Source organism: Camarhynchus parvulus, chromosome 3 (assembly GCF_901933205.1).
Source record: "Camarhynchus parvulus chromosome 3, STF_HiC, whole genome shotgun sequence".
NCBI classification, from domain to species: Eukaryota; Metazoa; Chordata; class Aves; order Passeriformes; family Thraupidae; genus Camarhynchus; species Camarhynchus parvulus.
The window spans coordinates 63,797,359-63,822,640 of record NC_044573.1 but is presented as its reverse complement, the minus strand read 5'-3'; the positions used below and the strand labels follow the sequence as shown (position 1 = coordinate 63,822,640).

The 25,282-nt window shown below is 41.1% G+C and overlaps 1 protein-coding gene across 2 annotated transcripts in view; it reads right to left on the bottom strand.

The window, feature by feature from the left end:
- CEP85L (centrosomal protein 85 like) overlaps positions 1–23,330 on the bottom strand; it is a 104,679-nt gene extending 81,349 nt beyond the window's left edge. Inside the window, exons 1-2 of one of the 2 annotated variants that reach the window (XM_030944308.1) lie at positions 23,188–23,330; positions 7,253–7,414 (exon numbers count right to left, since the gene is read on the bottom strand). In XM_030944308.1, coding sequence (XP_030800168.1) covers positions 7,253–7,414; positions 23,188–23,236 — 211 coding nt within the window. In that variant the 5' untranslated portion in view covers positions 23,237–23,330. Of the gene's footprint in view, positions 1–7,252; positions 7,415–10,508; positions 10,572–23,187 lie in introns of those variants that run through there. The other variant, XM_030944309.1, reaches the window with a different exon arrangement.
- Positions 23,331–25,282: the final 1,952 nt, after the last annotated feature.

Genomic DNA, 25,282 nt, shown 5'->3' with positions numbered 1-25,282 from the left:
TTACCGCTTTTTCTATTTCAAGGATTAAGCCCCGGGAAGAACAGCGGCACAGAGAACAGGGAACAGAAGAGGGTGCAATTCCTGAACATCACAGGAATTCTGGAAACGGACCAAGAAGAAACTGACATAAAATTAGAGAGGTTACTCCAGTATGCTTTCCGGTTTTCATTGTTATTACAAAAAACTTAGAGAAAGCTGCAAAGAGGACTGGTGTCAGAGACATTAGAGGGAACTGAACACTGCCTTTTTTCCTGCCAATCGTCTTTCTGCCTTTACGGACAGACTTCATTTTATTCATACACAAACACCTAAGTTGCCTTCTGGTTTTTTTCTGATCTTGCTACTTAACAGACATTTTAAAAACAATACACCCATACACAGAAAATACTGTTTAGATGTATACAACCAACATTTCCTGCTTTGGGATGCCTCAGAAATGTTTTTCTGCAGACAAAGCTTGAGTATTCACTACAAAGGTATTTGTTGCATAAGTTGTATTTACTTATATAAGCCGAATAAGGCATAATCTTTTTAACCTATTGCACAGGACAGCTATACTAGAACATGCTGCAGGGGCAAAGAAGTGACCTCTGTGTAGCTGACAACACTTCTACAATGCTGACTTTCATGCCTGCCGCTGACACAAACACAAGTCATTGTCATAGCAAAACCTTATCTGTCAGCCCTCTAAGAGGAAGAAAAAAACCTTAAGAGATTTCTTTCACCATGTTTTGCATTGGGAAAAACCCATACCAGTTTTCTTTTGAAATTTGATGGGCTAAGAAGCATTTAAGATGGTAAAAATAGTTTATGGTAATAGTAATTGTTTTTAAAACAAACCAATCACAGTTCTCAAAGGAATTTAACATATCAAAAGCAACAAACTTGCTCATATTCTGTCTGAAAAAAACCCCGGCAGCTGTTAACAGCTACTACTCAAGTGAGGTTGCTGCAAACAAATGCCCCATGAGCAGACAGACAAGCATTCTTGAGGCTTTACCCTCTGCCCCCTCCATTACCAGTCCCCATTATTCAAACTTTCATTCTACCCCAAACCTGGGCTAACTGATCAGACTTGTCATTTGCTGAGTATTTCTCACTTCCTCTTACAGACCTCTAATTCCCCCAACGTGAGGAAAGTCAGAGATTCAGGAAGTGAGATGGAGTAACCATGCTTCATGCGCAAGTGGTCTCTGCACATTGTTCTTCCTCAGTGCTGCTTTTATGCTGCCAAAACCGATGTGAAAACTCCATCTGACTTATCACAGAAACACAAGCAAAGCCCTGAAAAAGGTTTTCTCTAACAGTGAGCTTTTATGTTCTACTTCAAAGGGAACTTTTACAGAAATTACTTATTATCAGCACACTGAAATCACGGCTAAAACAAAGGATGACATTAAATACATTAACTGGACTTTGCACTAAGAAAAAAGTTTAATCTGTGCATACATTGCAGTAGAAAGAGGTCTGCTGAACAAAAACTAAGAAAGAGTGAAGTATAAGCCCTCCAGAAATGGATAGTCTTGTCAAACTGTTAAAAACCAGAGATTTACAAACTTTTCTGTGGGGGATACAAATAATCTGCTCTGTCAAGCCCCAGGCTACAACTCCAGGCTGCAGCAATGGGCTTTTTCTGGCTACAAGGAACTTGTGGCCTGTATCCCAAATGCCTCAAGTCCATCACTAAGTGCACTATTCTGTCTACAGTGGAAAGGATTAAAAATGAGTCCTGTGATTTCTTCAGAGAAGGCTGCAAAGGCTACTTGAATATGTACATTAAATACTGACTAGCGACAGGAATGTTTCCAGTGTTCACAGAAAAATAGTCTAAGGCTACAACTGTTCCTCTCTGTGGCTTTTCTGAAACTGATCTGACTCCTGCTCCCCTTCATGAGATCCTGAGCTACAGAACTGCTGAACACAGGCCAGAGAGTCTTCTTTGACATTATAGCAGCAAGGAAAAGTGAAAAGTCCTCCCTGAAATCCCCCAGCAAAGATGCATAATGACTGGCATGCCCAGGTCTCATGATATTAACCTAAGTACAGGTGAGAGAATTTTGCAATGCTCCTTGTTTTTCTCATCAGAACACCAGATACCCACCACACTCCAAAAACACAGATTACAGGACATTAAAAACATCTACCTGGTATTTCACCTGAGCATGATGAAAATGACCTGGAATAAGAGGCAGAAATTGTAGAGTTTAGCTGGGAGAGAGGTCATTTCCTTCACAGCAGCCCCTATGGTGCTTGTTTTGGGAACACAGCACAGTCTCTGCTTTTGCTGAGAAGCACTGACACGGCACCACGGCCTCTGCCACCCCAGAGAGGGGTGCACAAGAGGCTGGGAGAGGACACAGCTGGGACAGCTGACCTGAAATACCGAAGAGATTCCATACCATTCAATGTCATGCTCAGCAATGAAACTGAGGGGCAGGTTTCTTCAGAAGTATTTGTTGCTCAGAGACGGGCTGGGCATCAGTCTCCTGGTGGTGCATTTACATCACAATGTTCACTCACTTTTTCTTTCATTATTAAACTGTCTTTATCTCAAATCTGAAGTTTGGGAGTTTTTTTCCCGGTTTCTTGCCCTTCTGATCCTCTCCTCCATCTCACCATTTAAACATTCTGGTACAACTCAGTGACATAGCTCCAAAATCTATCATATGACAGAAATTACTTTTTGCACAGTAATGAGGAGAATGCCACTAAAGTCTAAGTAAGCAGAACTTCTTCTCACTGAGTTATTTCCAATTAGAACAACAGAAATAATTTTTCTGAGAAACAACTACTGATGTTAGCTGAAGGCAAAATGCACCAAGTTCACTGTGCAGAACACTCCCACTAGCCAGAAAAAAGCCCTGCTGGTATTTTTTATGTGAGGAAAACTGAGCATACTGTGAGAGCTTGTTCCTATGGAGAAACTGTCACAAAAGAAGGCAAAGTATGAAGTTAAAGCAGCAGCTTTAACTTCAGAACATTCATGTACGACACCAGTAAAGTGCCTTTAGTTTAGTTCAAGCCAGTTTCAAATTCAGAGTACACAAGTTCACACGGAGTATGTCACTGTTACTTAAAGCAGTTTCTCCATCTTATTTTAGTGGAAAATTATTAGCATAATTTTTCCCTATTCATGAAATCCTGGGAATAGGCTACCAGAATCTGAAATAACCTTTTTTTTATTAAATCCTAAAACCCCCCAAAAAATAAACAGCCAAACTCTGAGCATTAATCTTTATACTCCCATCAGCCATACAGACACTTTATTCTAGCAAGCCATGGCAATACCACTTACAAGGACTAGAGACTAATACAGGCTTAAGTGCAGTGCACATTTCTGATTGTCAGGGTAGATAATATCCAAGTAACACAATAACTCTGACTCACACAGGGCTGGACACCGCTTCATAATGTGAGACTTGGCAAGCAGAAAGGAAGGAAACAAGAAAAAATGCCTCAAACATGATTATTTTCTACCTTCCAAATAATCAAGCCACTTCACCAAACATATGCCAATACTTGCCAGGATCCAAGGGCATAGAGATTAACCTCAATTCAATTAAAATCAGGAACTTCTATGAAAATCCATCATCTTTCAAAATCACAGAACACTGTGAGCACTGCCAGCAATCAAGATCTAGGATCCTTATGTTATGACACTTTTGTGATACCAAACTGATAGCACAATCTACATGTTTCACCTATGCATTGTCAATCCCCAATCCCATTATCTTTAGCAGCAGAAGAAAATCCCCCTCAAGATACTTCATAATTAAATTTTGTTTCCTGAAATTCACTTCTGCCCATCACTATATTGAATAGTTATATCTATTAACTTTTCTTTTTCTCCTTAATGAAAAAAAAAAGCACTAGAATACCATGCTTGGGATCTGCTGGAAGAAAGAGTGCTTGAAAGAGCAAAACCAAGTAACTGATTCTGGTTGCCCATGTTCCTTGGCATATAAAGAAATGCTACAATTCAATTGAAGTAATTAGGATTTTTTTAAATCCTTAAGAAGATAATATATGCCCTTAAAAATTATAGACAATAATAGACCTCTGGGTCTCATAACATCAAAACAAGTTCCTATTCTATCAGCTAAGCATTCCAGAGAAGTTGTTGGAAGGTTATTAGAAAACGGGGTTTATTAAAGTTAAATTGGAAGAACATCAACTCCTAAAAAAGTAGTAACTGATTCTCTGCATCCAATCTCTTTCTTCCAGGAAAGTAACATTCTATGAATTTTCACACTATTAGTTTGCAACCAGAAATATTAAATTAAATTAAATGAATTGTATGTAACAATAAGGGAGAAAGATCTGGGGACTTTCCACAGCACAACAAGCTTATCTGATGAAGGAAAATGTTCTGGTCTGCAATAATCATGAGCCCTGTATCTCACCACATTAATATCTAGTTCTTGTCCCTCCTGTTCTAAAAGGCAAAACTCAGAATGTGCACAAGAGAAAGAGCTCTGCTGGGGTTTAGAGACCATTTAATTTCTGCCAAGCCCCTGATTATCTAATTAGGTAACCCAAATAAAAACAGTCTCAAAAACACTTAAAATATAAACTTCGTATTTCTTCTGTAAGTGCTACTGAAAGAATGGTTATACACAGGTATCACAACAGTTGTTAAATATGAGTGCAAAAAGACACAAACTGACAGGAAACAAATAAAAAAACCCCAAACACATTAACTGTAGTTTAAACAGATATAACGGTAGTTTAAACAGATATAAAATGCCTTTTAATCTTTAAATTTAGAGCACTCTCAATTAAAAGTGTCAGATCTACCCAAACAACAACATCCCCACATTTAAGGTTTATAAATTTCTGTCCTCAGATCCCACATCAACATCATGCAATTCCAACTCCACTGCCTATTTCATTTCCTAATCTTCCCACCTTTGCACAAATAATATACAATCAACTGAATACATTTTAACATTAAAGGTTTCTTTCTCCTGTCTTTGTCAAAATTCATCTCCCCTCCAAATCACACAGGTTTGAGCCAAACACAACAGGTACTTGTCTTTTTTTAAACCCTGCATTTTCAAAGAGAATGAATGTTCCTGAAATAAGTATGAGTAAGAAGATGAATTTGAAAGAACATTTAAGATGTTATGAAAAAATCCCATTAAAAATATATTTTAAATGCACCTGCAGTCCATTCTCTGCATGAGCATATTTATTAGCAACTATATAGCTGTACAAACAAACTCAGCTGCAACCTTCAGAATTAAAGGAGATGTTAATGCTAATTCTCAAATTAAGTTTCTTATTTTTAGTGGCTGTAACAGAAAGGAAATAGCAAGGCCAAAATTCATTATCTGAGCATTGTTAAAAACTGTAATAATCTGCCAACTTGTGAAAAAAATTCCCCTCTGAAAAAGCCCCAGGATCTTCTTCCCCAGCACCACATCAGCAGCAGATGGCCAGCATCAAGTCTGCAATTACCAGTCTGGGCTGACAGTCCCACAGAGGAGAATGATACTCTTTTCTTTTTGTGGATGTGTGCAGGGGGCAGCTTGAGAGATGCAGACAACTAGGTATCATAGGCATCAACCCCTTCCACTAAAAATAAACATATACAATCAATTTCCAGGCCTGTCATATGATTCCTCCATTAATCTTCATTTCACCATTAGGTTTCCCACCTTTTTTCTTTAACACTTTCTTTTCTGCTACTTAAAAGTTTTTCAAACAAGGTGGTGGGAAATGTGAAACATTAAGGATGCAGTAGAACTAACCTTTGTAAAGCATTGCCAAAGACAAACTTCACAAACTATCTGTTGTTGCAACCTTGCAACCTTTCCCCTCTTTATTTTACTCTCCCCCCACCCAGCCCTGAACAGATTATTCTCTTGCCTACAGAGGAGAACAGAACATCTGATGAGGAGCTGCTGTTTCATTTCCTCCTTCATCTCACCCCTCAAATGGGGAAGCCCTCAAGAGGGGGGAGGGGAGGATATGGTTTTAATTCAAATACTGCATCTTAAAATACTATTGTGCAGCATTTGTCTGGGAGTGATTAAAGCTATAAATAAATACACACCATGAGAGTACTTCATCCCCCCTACATCTCTGGGGAAAAAAAACCAAAAAACTTCTGCGTTAATAACCATTTATTATTTCAGTTTTACACCCAAGAACTTGAATATTCGAGCAAAACATTTATTTTGCCAAAGCCAACAACTGTTTACAAATGAAAGGAAGCAGAAAGCAAGTTATGAGCTGACAGATGCAACAGAAAGAGGGTGGAAAGGATTTTCTTATGTGCAAAAGAGGCCTGACAGACTTAACTGAGGCATTTGGACCTCTCCACAGGAATGCTCAGCCCTCCACACAGCCTTCTGTCTTACACTGATTCAGCATTCCTTACTTCATTTCTACTCATTCTTCCTGTTCTTCCTCATTCCAGCTACTCCTTTTGCAAAATTTATCAGGCATAGAAAGCTGCTGGAGAAAAGTATATCACAATCCTGCTGTCATTCATTATCTGTCTCAAAAGTCTTACTCGGGAAATAAGTCAATGCAAGGAGAAAACCTCAAGTCTCACTACATCTCTCTCATTCCAGCTTAATTCCAGTGACAGGTTGTATAGGGAGGGTGACAATGTTATGGAAACACTGCCATTGTAGAGGCTGTACCCCTCCCTGACAAGATCACCTTTGACTAATCATGATTTAATCCAAACTAAATTCTGACAATCTTTAGATACTGTTGATTCTTCTCAGAGATCGTTAACTATGTGTCAAATTCCATGCAATAAAACATTAATTCCTTCCCACCAGAAGTGGAGATGAGAAGAGAAAACAGGCTTTCCTCACAGCAAGATGAGCAAACTTTCTTTGCTGACACACACTATATGACACACACAATGAATACCAGAAAGCATTGTCCTTTTATCAACTCCCTTGAAAGTTTCTGCTTTTTCCCTACTTGTTTATCGAGTGCTGTAGTACAGGACATTACTCCTCTGTATAAATCTGGCACTTCTTGCAACTGCAATTATCAAAACATAACACAAGCACCCCCTTTGTGGCAGAGATGCAAGTTGATGCACACAACTCATCCAGAACTAAATTAATCAACCCTTACCAAAACAATTACTTGGCTCCAGCAAGGAAAAAAACTGCATGCGCTCAACAGCTTTGCAAAAGTACGGTTAGCTTGTGAAAAACATCTTTAAAATGTTTTGGATTGTTTCACTCTCAGAAACATACAGAACTTAGCAGTGTCAACTCACCTTCCACACTGTCAGAACAGGAGGTACCAATCCCAGTGTCCCCGCTGTCAGAAGCTATGCTGTGTCTTCTCACAGGATTGTTTGGACTGCTTGATGAAATTGTTGAGGACTGCCACAGAGATTCAGTACCAGGTAACCATCCCACTGAGGAATAATCTGAGCCTACAAAAGAGAAAGCAGGAAGTCTGTCATTGGAGATAAACACAAAAATCAGCAACAAAATACTTGTGAAGATTAAAACTGAATCCTATGTTTCATAGATAAAACTTGAGCCAGAGTGTGTATGTGTCTTAGAGGGTTTTTTTGTTAAGTAAAATCCTTTTGCTAGATGAAAGCTTCCCCAAAATTCCAACCCATATATTTTTACTATTTTAAACCTTTCTTGTACTCTTTGACAAGACATTTATCATACAATTCCTGTCCTAGAACTAATCCTCAAATCACAGCAGAATTTTGCATTGCAAGCTTTCAAATACAAAGCAATGAATTAATTTTAGGACAGAAACCAGTGGAACATTTGGCCACTGAGATACAGTCCTTTTCTGCTGGGCATAAACCACATGACCTACATGATAAAGCCAGCAATAAAATCCTCAACACTGATACCTAAAGTAATTCCTTATGTAGCTGCACATAAACTGCCTTTGTGAGACATGTATCCTTCTAGTGGTTTGTTTAATTTTGGTTACTGTTTTCATTTAAATAATCATTAAAATATTACATTTTAAAGCACAATTCAGAGCAGCAACTATTTCTTCTGTTCAAGGAGTTTTTAAAGTAGGCCACATATTCTCACAGCCAACCTCAGGGGAAAATTTATCTCAGCGTACAATCCCAGAAGACCATTACAATTTCCAATAGCCACTACCTAAATCTGAGCATTGTTTAAAGGCAGAATACTGATCACCACATTCATATTCTGAACCAGTACAGGTACATAATGAACCATGGAAAAAAGCATAGCTGCTCCTCATTTATATATAATCACATACATACACCCCCTCTAGCACTTAGCTTTGTATAGCACTTTCAGCAGGAAATGATTCATGAAGAAGCATCAGCTCACATATAATGTCTCTTGGGCTACATGACGTTATTTTTAGATCATTTAAACACTTTCAGCAGTGTCCATCTGAAGTCGTAACAGCAATTTGCCTCTGCAAGGACATTTGCTATTTCCAGCTGTAGTTGTTTTCCAGTAAACTAAATAGTTCAGAAAACAATGCAAAAATTAAATATGTGGGTATATATACAACCCAAATCCCCATACATGAATACATACATGGTTCCCATACAGCAGCTAAATCACTAGACCTAGTGGCTAGAGTGGTGACAGCTGCCTGCCAAGCCAGCTGAAAATTGAGGAACATGATAAATACTTATACACTAAATTGCTTGTGGCATGTGCTATTGACCTGTTACATGACATCTAAAACAGTCCTTTTTGTAGGTAGGTTCTTGAAGGCCTTAAATGCGCCTGTCCATCTCACTTGCCTCAACTTCATTCTCTGTTGAGATTACTGCCTCTTCTTCCCTTTAGCACATTTGCCTACCTTTTCTCCCTGTAATTTAAAATCACCCAGTTCTCCTTCCCCTTCATTCTGCTTCAGCCATACCTTGTATGGTGCATTTCCTTCTCTTCCTTAAGCTTAGTTTTGCCTCTACAGAAGTCTCTTTAACTATTCCAGTGAGTATCTTTCAGGTCCAAGGGTGAGGGGGAAGACCAGAGGAGCCAGACATGAACACACGTGCCCATGGCTCACCAGTCACACCCTGTAAAGGGGTACCAGCCAAGATTCCAGTGGCATACCGCTCCAGGTGTCATCCTTCATATCACCCTCTCTTGTGTCATCATCTAATGTACTCAAGTGTCACAGTTTTGCACACAGCTAGTGGGAAACTGGGACGTTTCTTCTTCTCTTACCATCCAGCACATTTTTCACTAATACACTGGCTGCTTTGGGAACAGTAATTTTACCACACCTCCCTCTGAACAGGGCTACTTTCCAGAAGAATTCCACTCCATCCCTCTCAAGCTGCATCTAGCTATTCAAGCAAGAGTCAAACTGACTTATGGAATGCCAAGCTAATTAAATCAGAGACAGTTCTGATTTAGGAGACATTTAAAATACATTTATAGAACAGGAATATAGATAGTTTCACCCTTCATTATGTTGCTTTCCACCATACAACTCTTTGATGACATTTCATCTTTTATGGTGTTACACAAGTGTTAAAAGAAATGTACCAGATAATTTAATATGGAGTAGTGGTAGCATTAAGACAGTATTAAGTGTCAAACCCTTCAGATCTCTCGGAGAAACGCTCAGCAGGTGAAACTACAACCATCCATAAACAAACGCCCAAAAGGGAGAGCTACTTTTCACTCTGGTAGAACTTTGAGGAATAAAAGCTAAAAATACCACAGAATGAGAGTAACTTAAGAAAGGACTTTCAGAAGACACGTACTCTAACCTTCAGCTGAAAGCAAGATAATTAGATCAGACTACCAGGGCCCCATCCAGCTGAGTCTTGAACACCTCCAAGGACACAGATCTCACAGCCTCTCTGGTTCTTCCAGCATTTTACCACCCTCCATTCCAAGTTAGTTCCAAACATCTCAAGAGTCTCTCATGTTCCAAACAAATTGTTGCAATATGCCCCAAAAGATGCAACGACCCAGGGCAAGTAGACTCAGTTAACAACCAGGGTGAACATACTAGAGGGGGCAGACACTGATTCCCATCGGGATCTCTGCAGGTACTGTGAGTAGAGAAAGTAACAGGCGCCACAAATCACCCTGCTGTAATCTATTCTCAGTTTTACACCTACACACAGACAGCCTGGCACCACACCAAGCCCCAGGTGTGTCCTTCAAGAAATGCTTTTTCTTTGCCCCCTGACATTAAGCATACTCCTTTTTTTTTCTGAAAAGGCTAGCTAATAATGCAGGAGTCTGCAGTTTTTGATGTTTCATGGCACACCCACACAATTGTGTTACCCTGCAGAGCTAATGGAGATTCTGTTTCAGAGAAGGCCATTACAAATATGCAAGTGTCTGCATGAGAAAGTGAGTTCAATCATCTTTGAAAAGCTGTATCATAAACAGCCAAATACAAGCACCAAGATAGTAGAAACAAACCCAAATATTAAGCCTGAACAGTAAGTAACTCATAAAATAGGACCTTATAGATCTCATTAGTCCGAGACATTATTTAAAAATTTATATATTACTTTCTTTATTTGAAAAACTCACCTTCTAAGCCAAGTCCTGAGGAATCCCCAGTTGCTATGCACCCCATTCTATGCTCCCCATCTCCTTTTTGAACAGCTCTCTGCAAATGTACAATCTTTCATACAGCAAACAGCCCACACTGAAAGAACCAAGCGTAAAAGGGGAAGATACACAGGAGTCCCCACACTGCTCAGCCAGCACACCTGCCTCACCCTGCTGCTTTGATCTCTAACCTGCCAATCAACAGCCACCATCCATCTGCCCAAAATACAGAGTGGAGTAAGAAAAGCAAGCAAAAATTTCTAATCAATATTTGTGCTGCTGAATTGTATATTAGCATCTGTCTGTGATCATTCTTTATTGGGTTAGAAAAATCTACCTTTCAAAGAATTCACTAGGAGAGAAAAAAGTAGTGTCATCCTACCAGGCTGCAAATTCCATCAACAAACATGACAACATACACATAAGATCACAAAAAAATCTCAAAAGAAGCCTTGTTTATACAAAAAGTTGAATGTCTCCTTAAATTTGGTCAGTGAAACATACCAACATAGTCCTCTGTTTCCAGCCTAGGCATTTAAAACAGACCCCTTTACAACTAAGTATATAAAGGGCAGGAAGTAGATTATTTATTAAAAGGGAACAGTTGTTGAAATTTCACTCCACAAAAACATGTATCTTTTTCTGTGTTACAGAATGCTGTCATCTACTGCTGTGAGAAACACTCACAGTTAATTCTGGATCATTACCATGCCTAATTTCAGTGGCACGCACAGATCCCCTGTGATGTACATACACAACATAATATTACTGTCTTTACATTTGGTTCCTAAAATATCTCTAACATGCCTGAATGTAAAGATTGTTATTTTAAGTGACAGCTGTGATACTGTTACTTTACCTAGACACTGAATGGAAAGCAACAGCAAAAGACTTCACTGGGTTTTCACAGCAGACACATCCTGAACTAAGAATACTGATTTTTCTATTCCACACTATGACTGACATGGATTGTGACCAGAAGTGAAACACCCATGACAGCCAGGGCAAATTTATACAGTCAAAGGATTCTGAAGAAGATTTCTCTACAGTACTATCAAAACTAACTACACAAAGCTCATTCTGGTCATCATGGATGTGACCAGGTTGTACAATTGTATTTCACGCCAGGATGGCACTGAAGTCTGCCTGAAGCCCTTGCAAGGAAAGAGAGTCAGCATTCAGCCCAAAGACACTGCCACAGTTAATTAGTTTACCCTCACCATCTGTACCTTTACCCTAAACACTGCTAATTATGCACAAAGATCACATGACAGTATTTTGAAAGAAATCACCCCACCTTCAACCCAGCTCTCCCACATCCACTCATATAATCCCCTGACATTGCTGAACTTATTCTGGTTGCATCTTCTACACACTCCCTTCTCAATAAGTTCTTTAAGGTGTAATAGCCTCACTTTTACTTTCTCTCCTGTACCATAGGGCTGCATAATCACACATCTAGGAAAAGTCTACAAATAAACCCACAAATGGTCTCTCAATGATACAGTCGTTGTATTGTAAGAAAAAACTTACTTTGGTTGGAAAATGTTTGTTTACCCATCATACCTGCAAGATCATTACTGCCACAAGATTAAAGAAATTCTCACTCTGGGGTGTGTTTCATGCACAACAAGCCTTCATCGATAATATTCTTTTTTTTTAACTGCTGGAAAGACAACACAGTGAGAAAAGGCGATGGAGGCAGGGGAACCCAAAATGCTAAAAAGCCTTTCCAAAAGTAGACACAAGAGCAGATGTCACACTTCAACACATTTATACAGGGCTTTTAAAAAGCCCTGTATAAAAAGCTGAGAGTTAGCAATAGAATGGCGCAACAGCAGCCTCCTTCAGTCTAAGGTGAAACAAATGATAAGTGCAGTCATTCAATCTGATATTCTGACACAATAAAAAGATCCTGGCATGACAGTGTTCCTTCCAGACACAGGCAAAAAAAAACTTACTTCAATAAGTAACTACTTCATAAATTCTTTCAAAAATAGTGTTTAAAAAATGGCATCCCAACCCTAATCTCCTAGACACATACTTCCCAGGCGCACTTCATCTCCATGGTCCTTGTGCAAAACAAATTGCAAGTTTTATGAATATAGATATCCAAAACAAGTTCCAGGTCTACAATGCAAGCTTTTCTCTTCCAGGGTGAGCAGAACATTGGGAATAGAGGTTTCTAATGCTTCCAGGGAAGGTGGCCAGATTTCAGTTTCAGGACCCTTTTTTTACAAACGCTCTGGAGGTGGTGGAAACTCAAAGCTCTACCCGCTGGCCATGAACTAAGATACAATAAGGTCCCAGTCCCTCCTCTCACACGAATGCAGCTGAGAGTAGGTGGATGATGCAGTTTAATCAAAGTGCAATAAAAAGCAGGGTAAGGTGGGATGAAATGACAGCCTGAACTATTTCATTTTTTCATTTCAGTTTCTCAAAAGTACTTTACAGTGTCAGATAGCTGAAGCATGATTCATCCTAAGGACTCATATCCTTTATTAGTGTGCTTTCTTGACAGAGCCTGCAAGCTATTTAACTAAGTTCTCATAGCTTTCCAGTTGCAAACAGATTAGAGCAATTCTAAGCATGAAAAAGATAAAAATGTACAGATATAGAGGGAAACAGGGGAAGAAAAATAGGAATGTGAGAGTTTAAACAGAAGAATATTGAGAGAGACCTTTTTATCGACTTACAAAGGCTGATAATACTGCCTGGTATACAAAGGCTTATGCCTGTCCTCTGTATTACTAATGTGCAAAAGAATTCACCTACTAGAGAGAGTGAAAAACATAAAATGGTAGAGGAAAAAAATTTAAGTAGAAGAAAGAAACCTTAAGAAGAAAATACTCAAAATACAATCCTCAGAGTACACATACACCTGACTGGCAGTATCAAAACTGCCTTTACAAAAAAGGGCTATGGTCATATTTTAAGGAACATAAACTTGTGCTTCAGTTTCCTGTGAGCTCAATTTAAAGTAGATTGTCACCAAACCTACAGCTTCTTTGGCCTCTCAAATTCCTTAATAAAGGTTAAATAGTTTTGATTTTTTTCCGCCCACAGAAGTGGCTAAATGTAGAATCTCTCATCATAGATAATTACAACTATAAAATATTTGTCTTCTACACGAAACAGTATTTCAAAGTGAACCTTCACAAGGTCTGATTTTTATGACTTTACAAATGTGTACAGGACTGTACAACAAGTTACAAGGTATCCCATGCAGGAAAATATGCCATTTAAAGGAACAATGGTAGCTAAAAATGATAAGTCAATTGGACGAATGAGCATCAGGCAGCTCACTCTCTATAACCCCCACCAGAGTCTACAGAAAGTAAGAGGAGAACAGCTCTGTCTTTCCATCAGAGAGTCCAGCTGGCCAGCTTATGCCACTGGCTAAAATGGGTCTGAGCTGGGAAGGCTGTTTGACATCAGAGCTAATTGGACCTACTGGTCAGCTGCTAGGCAGAGGCTGCTCACCCTGCCCAGACACACATTCCTCCTGCTTCCCCAGCATAAGCCCTGCCACTCCAGAGTCTACAGCAAGCGGGTCAGGAACAAACTGTCCTCGCTCACAGAACAGGTTATCTGCTAATTGGACTATAAGCTTGCTCAGCCAGAGGTCAGACAAGAAGCAATGCCAGGGAGGGAGTGGGAACATACAGGTCTGATGCTCAGCAGCAACCAGGCTTATCCTACTGCCAAACTGCACATTGAGGCAGATTCTAAACTGGAGCTAGATATGCATAAATCTCTGGCTGCCTTCACTGAGGAAGACAAAATCCATTCAGCTAGCAGAGAGTTGTGGTCAACTCTTAACTAAAAAGGTGGCAAAATCCTTAAACTGACACAGGTACGTAATACTGAGCTTTGCCTTCCCTGACTTCTACTCTAGAAAGTATGTAACCCAAACACAAATTCATAACACACTTTATAATTCATATACAGACAGCATTTAGCTGTAGTTATTTAGCATCAAACCAATGATTAAATTCCAGCCTCGAGGGGAAAGAAAGAGGTTTGCTCTCATTTCATCACTGACAGGAGCAAGACCAAAAACTCAATCCAATTGTTGAAGGCACTCCTGTGAGTTTTCTGCTTCCAGACAGAACATTTGCATAAAACAGAACTTCAAAATACAAACTGCAGATGTTTCTTATTTCATGTTTGGCACACAGACTACAACTATTACCTCATGCCTGCTATGCTGGCTTGCCTCTTTGTTTTTGGACTCAATGCACTATTCACCCCATGGAAACACAAAATTATATTCCTAGTTTCCATCCACTTCCATATAGCAACTACGGAGGAGAAGGCTACCTTTTAAACTTGGAAAGTTTATCAACTGCAGTATGAAGAGGGGAACACCTAGGAAAATAAATACATTAAGTTATACTTGAAGTTAACATAAACTTTAAACAGCAAGCCCTCAGGACATGCAGTCAGTTCCTAGGGTCTGTTAAGAAAGCTGGGCACTTGTAGCTGATCAGCTGAATCCTCCGATCAAAAAAAATGTAATGATCATAGGCTATCATCTATTTCACCCTTTCTTACAGCTTAGCTTTATTAGTATTCACAACCAGGTAAGTTGCTCTCCAAGCTGTTAGTCATGCTAACATTTTTCTTACAGAATTACCTTTGTCCTCTCTCTCTCTATCTCTGTTTAAAGGCTTAATTCAATCTCCTCTGTGCATGCGGAAAAGTGAAGTAATCCTAAAATGACTCAAAAAATACTAAATGGTTTTAAGTAGCTCCCACACTTTGCAAAGTGGAACAAATAAGAGTCTAACAGTCTTACTTTAGAAAAGTGCATCATTTCTCTCCTCTTTGTAGTCAAATATCAGTTCTAAAGATATCTTTGACACTAAAATAAATGGAGAAGACAGAGACCTCCCCAAAATAAAATTTCACTGAAATATTTTGCTCAAGTACGAAAAATTAAGGACAAAATCTTAGCACTGTTAAAGAGGTCTAATGCGCATTATAAACACAACAGGACCTACTTTAATGTGCAAGTAAGTATCCAAAAACAGCCTCCAGGCTATAGGTTTAGTGCATGCTAATGAAACGATGCACAGAATAACAGAACTATGTAAGGGAGTTCCCACATTGTTACATTTCAGTGGAAAGGATGAAATTCTCCCTTCACGTAAGACATGAGGAGATTTTCCTTACAAACTTCCAGTGCCCATGTCACAGAGCACAACTTTTCCCCACAATTAGCTTTACAGCCTCCTATCACACCTATTCAATGTAAAGAAGGACAATACCCTGGAAACTGAGAAGAAGTAGTTAGAAAAATAATCCTTAACACAATATGCCATCATCTCTATTCAGCATACTTTCAGTCAAAACCAGCACTTCTTATGTTTCTGTCTTTACAACTAAAATCACTTTCAATGTAAAGCTTTACATTACAATAATTCTACCAACCACACAAAAGCCTCTACTCAATCAGTTTGGTAATTTCAGATGATGAAGAGAATAGAAAGGATTTAAGGCTGCAACTATTAGTTTTGGTTTTGCTAAGTAGCAAAAATGATAAAGTTTTGAGCAATGGTATTTCCAATGCCTTTTTGCGCTTTTAGTTAGGTCAGTTCACTTCGTACTTTGTTTTCTTATTACCCACAGAACCACCAGGTCTTTGATCAGTGTTAGCCACTGAACTTTTATACAAATCACTAATTCTCAACTATAAGAATGCCTCCCAAGGCATTGAAAATTGACAAAAGGTCTAAATGCTGAAGGCAGGCATTCGGGAGGGAAGACCTCATCTTACAAGAAAGACAGGCTTGAAAAAAAAAAAGGTTAATTTGTTTTGAAGCATTTAAAAAAGTTGCAGCTTTCCACACCATCTGGAAACTATGCTATGAAAGGAGTAAAACAAACATTAAAAACATAAGGATACCTTATAAGGAATCTCAGTTCTGACTCCAGGATCATTCAAGAATGTTTCTCGTCTGAATACCACACCACTGGTCTCTAGTGTATCAGAAGGTTGAAAGCATCTTTTTCTTTTTTAATTGCATTTGCTAGGTGTACTTCAGGTATTTTAAGAAATGAAGAGGCAGTTAAGACCTTTACTTGACACAACTTGCACTGCTCTTCCTCAGCAAGACTGAGAGTCTCCTACCACCTCTTCAGTCGTCATCCATTATTCTGGACTTGCTTAATTAAACCTGTGAGTACACTAATTGGTGGAAGTTACACCGTCCAATGGAATTAATGTCACTTTTTCCTGATCCTCACTTAACCTTCCTTGACCTTCCTGGTAAGTCTGGGGATTAAATATATACTTCCTGATGTCATCTGCAGCAGCAAACCAAGACTGTGCTTGCCGGGAGATTTTTCCACTGCCCACCAGCTAATTGAAGAGCTAGTCTATTTGACTCTAAATATCCCACACCTTCCAAACAATAGTATAGATGTTTCCTACAGTGAAACAGACAGATTTCTGTCAGGTGCCTGACACCAGGCAACTGTAAATCCCTCATTCAGTATTTAACTTCAGTATTTTCCTGATGCAGCTTCCCCACTTAGTTTGCTGTAAGGTTGAGCAAGTGCTAGAGTGGGTACATGGGAGGCATACAAGTACACAGGAAGCTGGGAGCAACTACTCACTAGATTATTTTACCTGCAAAATAAAATCATGCCCTGCAATTCACCTGCATACAGCCCTTCAGGCAAAAAGAGGAGGTTACCTGCCATATTTTCCTGTATTTCAGAGACTATCACACCTTTAAGGAAAAAGAATAAAAAATTCTCAAAACTCAGCCTCTTTTCTTTGTGTTACTGACTCCTTTTACAGATGGGCCTTTCAAATCTCAAAAACCAGCAGAGATCCCTGGGGAATGAGGAAGAGAAAGATGCAGTGTCATTTACAGCACGGCTGGCTGCAGAGAAATAGGTCACTTGAGCATGGCTGTGCAATCAATAGGATGTTCGCACTCAGGCAACCGAGCCAGATGCTGTGGAGCACAGTGCCCCAGCAAAGCCAGCATCCTCAGGGGCAATTCCACAGGGCTCAGCAGTTCCTGGGAACATGAGGCATGATGTGTCAGGACTAACACACTTGTGAGCATATTTAACATGAGTTATTCCCTGCTGCAATTTTTCCTCCTCTTCTCCAGCCATCCACCTCTAGGCCTCTGCAGCTGATCTGCAATGTCCCACAGGACACATTTAGTGCCCCCTCAACTTGCCCAAGACAGCAAAAAACTTCATGTAGGAGCCTAAGGCAGGAGCCAGAACTTATTATACTTCAGGACACCTTCCCTCAGTGCTGGCAGCAATAAACTTCAGGACACTATATTTAGATTATTCCAGAAAAGAAATATCAAAATATAATGGCTTCCTCCTGAAGATGTTTTATGGAGTGCAGCTGCCCAGCTGCTGGCAGAGGCTGCAGGGAGGTCTGTGTGAGGAGTGTCTGGGGCTGCCAGGCCATGGCCACAGCCGGTTCCAGACAGCTCCAAGACAGCCACAGCAGGGTTCAGCTGAGCCTGCTGCCATGATGGCAGTGCCTCAGGGAAAGCATTTGTTCAGAGAGAGCAAAACACTCCCCATGAGCAGTGAGTGAGGGAGAGCAAGAGTGTGAGAAACAGCCCTGCGAACCCAGAGGCAGGAACAGGAGCACAGTAGGAGGAGCAGGAGCTCTGGTCAGATGCCCCCTGTAAGGCCCTAGAGAGACCAGGATGGAGCAGGGCAACAGCACAAGGAAGGAGTGTGAAGAGAAGTTGACATGGACTGACACCACGGCCAAGTCTGTTCTGCCTGTGACAGCAGCTGGCAAGCAATCTCTCTGTCTTCATCTCAACACGAGCTTTTCCATCCTATTTTCTCTCCTGTCTCACAGAGGATTGGGAGCAGCAAGCATCTGAGTAGTGAGCCAAAGCTAACCCATGGCAAAAGCCAGTACAAAAGCCACTTTTTGAATCACAGGGAATACGCCTGAATGTGTTTTTGGGCTAATCACAACCACAATGAGACTGTTTCATTGTCAGTATACAATTCTAAGACACATTTGGCCACCCAAGAGATTACTGATGACTACAAGCAAGTCAGCACTTTTTCAGCCAAAGAACCACCAGCACAGGAAATGACAATTAGTTTAACTCTTTAACTATTAAAAAACAGGCAAGCTGTATGTTAAAAACAAGCATCCAAAGAGTACAGAACATAGAGCAGTTGATACTGAACAATAATAGTACAAACTCTCTTCTCCTTAACTAACTTGTCTACAACAAACAAGCTTTGCTTTTAACAATGGTAGATGATCACCTCTGGCTACAACCTCAAGTCATGCAATTTAGGAGGCTTTCAGCTATTCTTACCAGTATGCATCATATTTTGAAATACATGGGTTCTTCAACAGGTATTAAGTTACTGGCTAAAATCTTAGCATAAATAATTTTGCACTGTAAGAATCAGTATTTGATTGACATAAAATCTAGACATTATTTGGAGAATCTACAGGTGCTGTTTTCCTACTAGCACTTCCTTCACCACCTCCCACTAGGGCAGACAGAATGGCTCAGGCTGCTTTTTACTACATATTTATTCTGTAAAACTCCTTAAAACAAATGCATTCTTTTCAAAATGACTAAAGTAATAACTACTTCCTTTAATTAAAATTTTAAAAGCAAAGAATTACTGCAACCACAAGTCTATATTCAGTCAAAGTGTAACAAACAGAATCAGAATAACTGCTAACCTCCAAACCCAACGCTATAATACACCCTTACATCCATCATGCTTCTCTTGCCAAGCAGTTAAGACATAAGTGTTCTGCACACATTAAAGGAGTGGATGCTATATCCATAAAAGTGAGTTGCCTGGAGGGAGGAAAAAATAAAGGCGTTGTGTTTGAAGGGAAGTAAGTAGCTCCTGTTCACCATCACTCAAACACAGAATGTCATTTGAGCCCATAGCAATCTGTGAAAGACAGCAGAGGCCATTCTAGCAGCCAGTCTTGCAGCTGGGACGTTACATTTTCAAGTTTGGGTAAACAATCTTTATAATGAACCACATACAAACACAATTATGCACCTATAACTGGTAACCAATTTGAAATCTATGCTTGGACAAACTCACCATTTATTGCCTGAAAAGATAAACCTGCCTTTCCAAGATACTTCTAAAGCTGTACCATCCCTGGCTGCCCATCCCCAATAGCAGAACAAGAAAACTTATTACAGAAACAAAGCCACTGGACTTCTGTCTCTTCCTCCACCTCAAAGGATGAAAATGAGTGTCATCAGCCCCATCCTCCCCACCCTGGCTGAGTTAGGAAGCTGCCTTTGAAGCCCACATGTATCCCAAGAAGGCAGTTGTAAAGCTACATGGGTTTTACAATATGTTGGGACCTTATTGCCGCCGCCACTTTGCTTGTGACATCGTTAAATAATCTTTCAGACCCATGTGTGTCATGCTGCCAGTGAGGCTCAAGTACAAGGAATGCAGGGCAAATCACGCTGCCAGGGCTCCAGGAGCAGAGGGCTGCCGGCTACTATTTTAGGGAGTGTCAATAAAATCCTTTTGATGCCCAACATTACCAATAGGCAATAATGGACAGTGGAAAGAAGCTTGACTAGAGGCGGCACAGTTTACTACAAGTAATAAATATGTGTTACTTCATTTCAAAGAGTGCTTCTTTCACTTTCCACAGGCATCTGTTGGACACACATCGTCCAACCACATCTAGACCAGCACTTTCATAGTCTTAAAAGAGTTATTAACCAAATGTGCATTTCAAAGGCTGGTCTAGATAAATAAGCTAAGGGATTAAAATGCTGTATGCCCTTCACTGCAGTTAAATTCCTACAGCACGTAACTGCTGTCTTTACAGAGGTACAAACTGTGCTGCAAGGGTTTCAGAAATAGTCACATGTTCAAGAAGACTGAAAGACTTAAGTCAATCATATACATTTCAAATTTAATTTTTCAGCAATTTAATTTTTCAGGACAGGCACTGAGACTGTAGGCCGCTCAAATTATTTTGCATGAGCAGCAAACTGTGTCATTAAATTCACTGATTATACAAGAAGCACCTATCTAAAAAAAAAATCTCAGTGGGATACAAACAAGACAGCAATTATTTTTTCAGAGAAGGCACTCCCATTGAACTAAAAAGCTAGTACCATGTAGAAATGAGAAGAAAGAGTAAAACTGAAGGTCACAAATTAAATATGCTCCAAAAGTGTCCTTGCCTGTTACATTTTAAGATAACCAGAATTAATTTGCATCTATTAGTAAAAAACTGGTAATTCCCCTGTGTAAACAGAATAACTCAGTAAGCGCCTAGCTTTGTAAGAGAATTATATGATTTTCAACTGTATGATTGTCAGTGATTTTCGAAAGTAAGACTTTATATATCCATATCCATAGATAACAAAAGTACAACTAGCAAAGAAGACTTTTCAGTATAAAAATATGTTTACCAGTAATTATCAACTCATTAACTCTTATACTCCCCACCAATTGCAATCTACATCAAGTAGCTGCCACTGAAGTATTAAACATCTCTTGGCGGAAGAAAGGTTCCTTCAGCTTAATAAGTGCCTAAACTCCTGCTTCCTAGTAGGACACTACTGTTCTGCTATGAAATACTTTTCCCAAGCACAGCTTCCTTACAAAAAAAATAAAAACACCTAGCATGGCAGTAACAACAGCATAAGGTCTTAGTAGCTGTCATTCCTTCAATAAAAATACCTGCACGAAGCTAATTAACTTCCACATCTTCAGACAGATTACAAACCATACAAAACAGCTTCTCAACTGTTTCCCAGTAGGAGAGATGAAGGGGGCACTCCTCAGTTGGAAATTGTAATGCAGACATCATCTCTCAAGGTTAAAACTCTATCAACTTGCCTTCTAATTACCACCACTTTCTGTTAGTTTATCATATCTCAAATTAGATCTTTTTTCTACCAGTTTTGCTACCTTACACCTCTACTGCTTACAGAGACACATACATTTAAACACTCAGGGTTAATACAAGTTCAAAAGAAAAGAAGGGATGGGGGAGGAACTAGAGGCAATACACAAAATTTGTTCTCCAGTCTTACAGACAATTCTGACAAACAAGCAAAGCAAAACATTAATTCAGTAATTCACTGGAATTGCTGATAAACAACGCAATACTAAAATCACTTTACGTGACCCCAAACAAAAAGGAAAACAATGTATCAAATGTCACAATCTAAAGTTTTCTGAAACAAGAAAAAAATGAACACTAACAACCTCTGTAATGGTCTGAAGTTAGTGTCAGAGCACATGATATAACCTTTTAATATTCCTGTCCCAAAGACAAATAATCAAGAATTGAAACACCCTAAATTCCTGCAGTTTCCACCAAATTAACTGAAATCTCCACACCTATTGTTCAGAATACCCACTATCTTTGCAAGCTGTAGTACAAAGACAATGTAACTCCATTCTTCTGCAGGAAGCACTAAATAGTTTTTTAAAAAGCTTCAACAAGGCAAATGTATTATACATAGAAATTAATAACTTAATCACAGTACAGAAAAAAAGAACAATGTCTTCTTTCACCTTATAGGGATGAACATTAGCCTACTTGTAGAGATTCAGGCAGCTGCTGAGAATGTCTTAGCAGTTCTTGTATTTGCAAGAAAAACCCTGTCAGTTGCAAGCAAAACAATCTCACCATTTAAATATGTCAGCTAACTGTATACACATTATACAGTCATCTTTTGTGAACCCAAAATTAAAACATAAATCCAAATTTCTGTAGGAGAGAAATTACTCCAAGAGCACTACTTTGCACTTGCAATGGCAGAGCCAAACCACAGACCTCTGCTTGTGATCGATTGCTTCAATAAATCAAACCTGACAAAATATTTGCAGAAGCCCTGCCAAAATAAGACAGGTGATACAGCCGGTAGTATTTTCAAATCCTAAAAAAGGCATCCTAAAGAGCCGGTGCCTCGCCTTACCTGCCCAAAAGCAATGTTCACACGGCTCTGCAGCCAATTCACCGGTTTTGCTCTGCCAGTTTGACAGCCGTGACAGGGGAAGTCAGCCCATCGCTTGCACAGAGGTGTTTCCCCTGGAACAACCTAACTCCAAGCATTAACATTTCAACGCATCCCTGCCAGCCTGCAGGAGCTAGGCTCTAATTAATCCAGAGACAGAAAAGTGGTGGAGAAAAAAATGGAAAGGAAAAAAAAAAACCACCAAAAAACCCAGGACACGACCCGTTTGTTCCGGTCTAAATTTACAACGAAATTTACAAGAGAAGCACGCTTCCAGACCCTGCTTAAGGGTATATCAACATAAATCGGGGACGGAAGAGAAAGCTCAAAACATGCAAACGGATTATGTAGGTTAAGCTCAGCTTTTGTCATCCGCTTCGAGGTCCAGCTAAGGAAACGCTGAGCCCCCGGCTGGGGCCGATTCGGCGCCAGCGGCCCCGGGCCGGCCCCCGCGCCCCCTCCGGGCGCCACGTCCCGCTCCGGGCGCGGGGCAGGGGCCGCGCCGCCTCCCGCGCACGGCGGGGACGGAGCCGCTTCCTCCGGCGCTCCCGCGGGGACCCGGGAGGGAGCCGGGCCGGGCCGGGGGAGGGGACGGGAAGCGGCGCGGGCCCCTGAGCCTCCCCCCGCCCTAGCCCCTTCCCCTGCTTAGCGCTCCTTACCCGCCTTGTAGCCGCGCAAGCCGGGCTGGGGGTGCAGCCCGCCCCACATGGTGCCGCGCCGGGCCGGGCCGGGGGACCGCCGCTCTCCGGCGGGCGGGCTGGCGGCCCGGATGGGCGGCGGAGGCGGCCGCTCCCGCTGCCGCTGCCCGGGGAGCTCAGCGGGGCGCTGCCGCCGCGGCGGGGGCTGCTGCCCGCCCCAGGGGCGCCGCGGCCATGCTGCCGGCGCTGCCGAGCGCGGTGGGACCTGGCCGCCCCCTCGCCGGAGACAAAACTTGCTCTATTGCGCTGCCGCCGCCGCCTCCTGCCTCTCCGGCGCTGGCAGCGGGGCGGGGACAGGGGCGGGAGCGCCGCAGATGCGGCGGCTGCTGCTCGGGGACGAAGCGCTTACATAACCCGGCCCACGGGGCGAGCTGCAGCGAGGGGCTGCGGCGGGGGGCGAGTCCGTCCGGGCCATCCCGGCCCGGCCCGGCCCAGCCTATCCCGCCCCGCTCAGGCCCCGCCGGGCCGCGGAGGTGGCTTTGGGCTCGCGTTTGGGCGTGTGTGCGCCGCCCGCTCACCCCGAGCTCGGGGAAGGGGCAGCGGGGTGTGCCCGTCCCCGGGGAAAGCACTGAACTGACAGCGCTTAGCGTGGTGTAAAGGCAGTCGGAAAAGGAAAGTGAAATGCCTGAGTCCTGAGTTGCGGCATTGGAAATACTCAAGGTCAGTATGCACAGACCTTAGTAAGTAGAGTTCATAATAAAATCACTGTTTTCCCCTACTTATGTTTGTTTTACTAAGAAAACGATGTGGAAATAAAGAAGGATCGTGACATCCGTTTGAACGATCAGTTCCACCACAAGATCCGCAGTAACATCAAAAAGTTTAAGCCACAGCACTGGGAACAAAATGCTCGTGTCAGCAATAACTAAAACCCCGTAAGAGGCGCATCCCCTCTCCACGCTGCTTTGAGTCTGCTCCAAATACTTCAAAAGATAATTCTGCAATAGCAGCCTTTCTGTTACTGTTGCTTGCAACTGCAGCCCAGTGGGCCCCGTGTAAACTACTTTCTGAGCAAGACCCTGACTCAATCAGCAATCCACTTCATCAGACAAAGAGAAGGAGAACGTGCTTGGGCAACTTCTAACTTCAGCATAGCCGTACCAGGGTTACAAAATGCACACCCACCAAAAGAAGAAAAGTGATGCTTCAGACAGCATTGTAGATTATGATGGATGTGATAGCGTAGGGAGGTGAGGTGAAACAGGATCAGTTCTGTGTTTGCGTGGAGACATTCACAATCAATAAATAAAACTGTATTCAAACATTTCCTGCTGACCCAATGCATTTTTAATTAGTAGCTGATGATCACAGAACAGCTTTCATCTCTTCGGAAAGTTATATGTTTTGTTTCAGCACAAGTCATGTTTTATTTATGCCTAGCTTGGTATTCATAACATACTCAATAAAACAGGCCTCAGAAGTACTGGCATGAGCATGTAGAAATGCTGCATGTTGTTATTTCATCCTTTCTTAGCTGTATAAAGCCCTTGCACACTCACTGAAGACCTGACATGATGTGCATTCCTCACCAGCTTGTTTTAACTTCAGAGTGTCAGTGGGTGTTCTGTAGGTAGAGTTGTAGAAACACAGACTTTAAATGTTACCAAGTACTGAATAAAAAACCCAAATAGTAAACCTGCAGGAGATCCTGTCAAACCCTTCTGACTGTTGCTAGAAGTCCTTGAACGGTAAAAGGTCAGAAGCATTTTCAAGAAGCCACAAATACTGGTTTACAGCAGAACACCAAAGCAGGAACTAAATTTTCATTGCCACCATCTCAGTGAAAGTGTCCAGCCTTCAACCCTGAAGCCAATGTCAATATTGAAGAATATTTGCGAGAGAGATGCATGGTAGGTAAACATGAATATTAGAAGAAATAATAAAAGCTAAAGTATATTGCAAAACTTTGAAGACAAAGAAACACATAAACAGCTTAGTTCAAGGCCTCTTTAAAGGACTTGACTGTGTGTAACATTTGTAGCATACTATTTTGTTGGATTAGCTTGAGTACTTAGCATATTTACAGGAGGATATGGTGAGCTATAAGGAAGCTGAA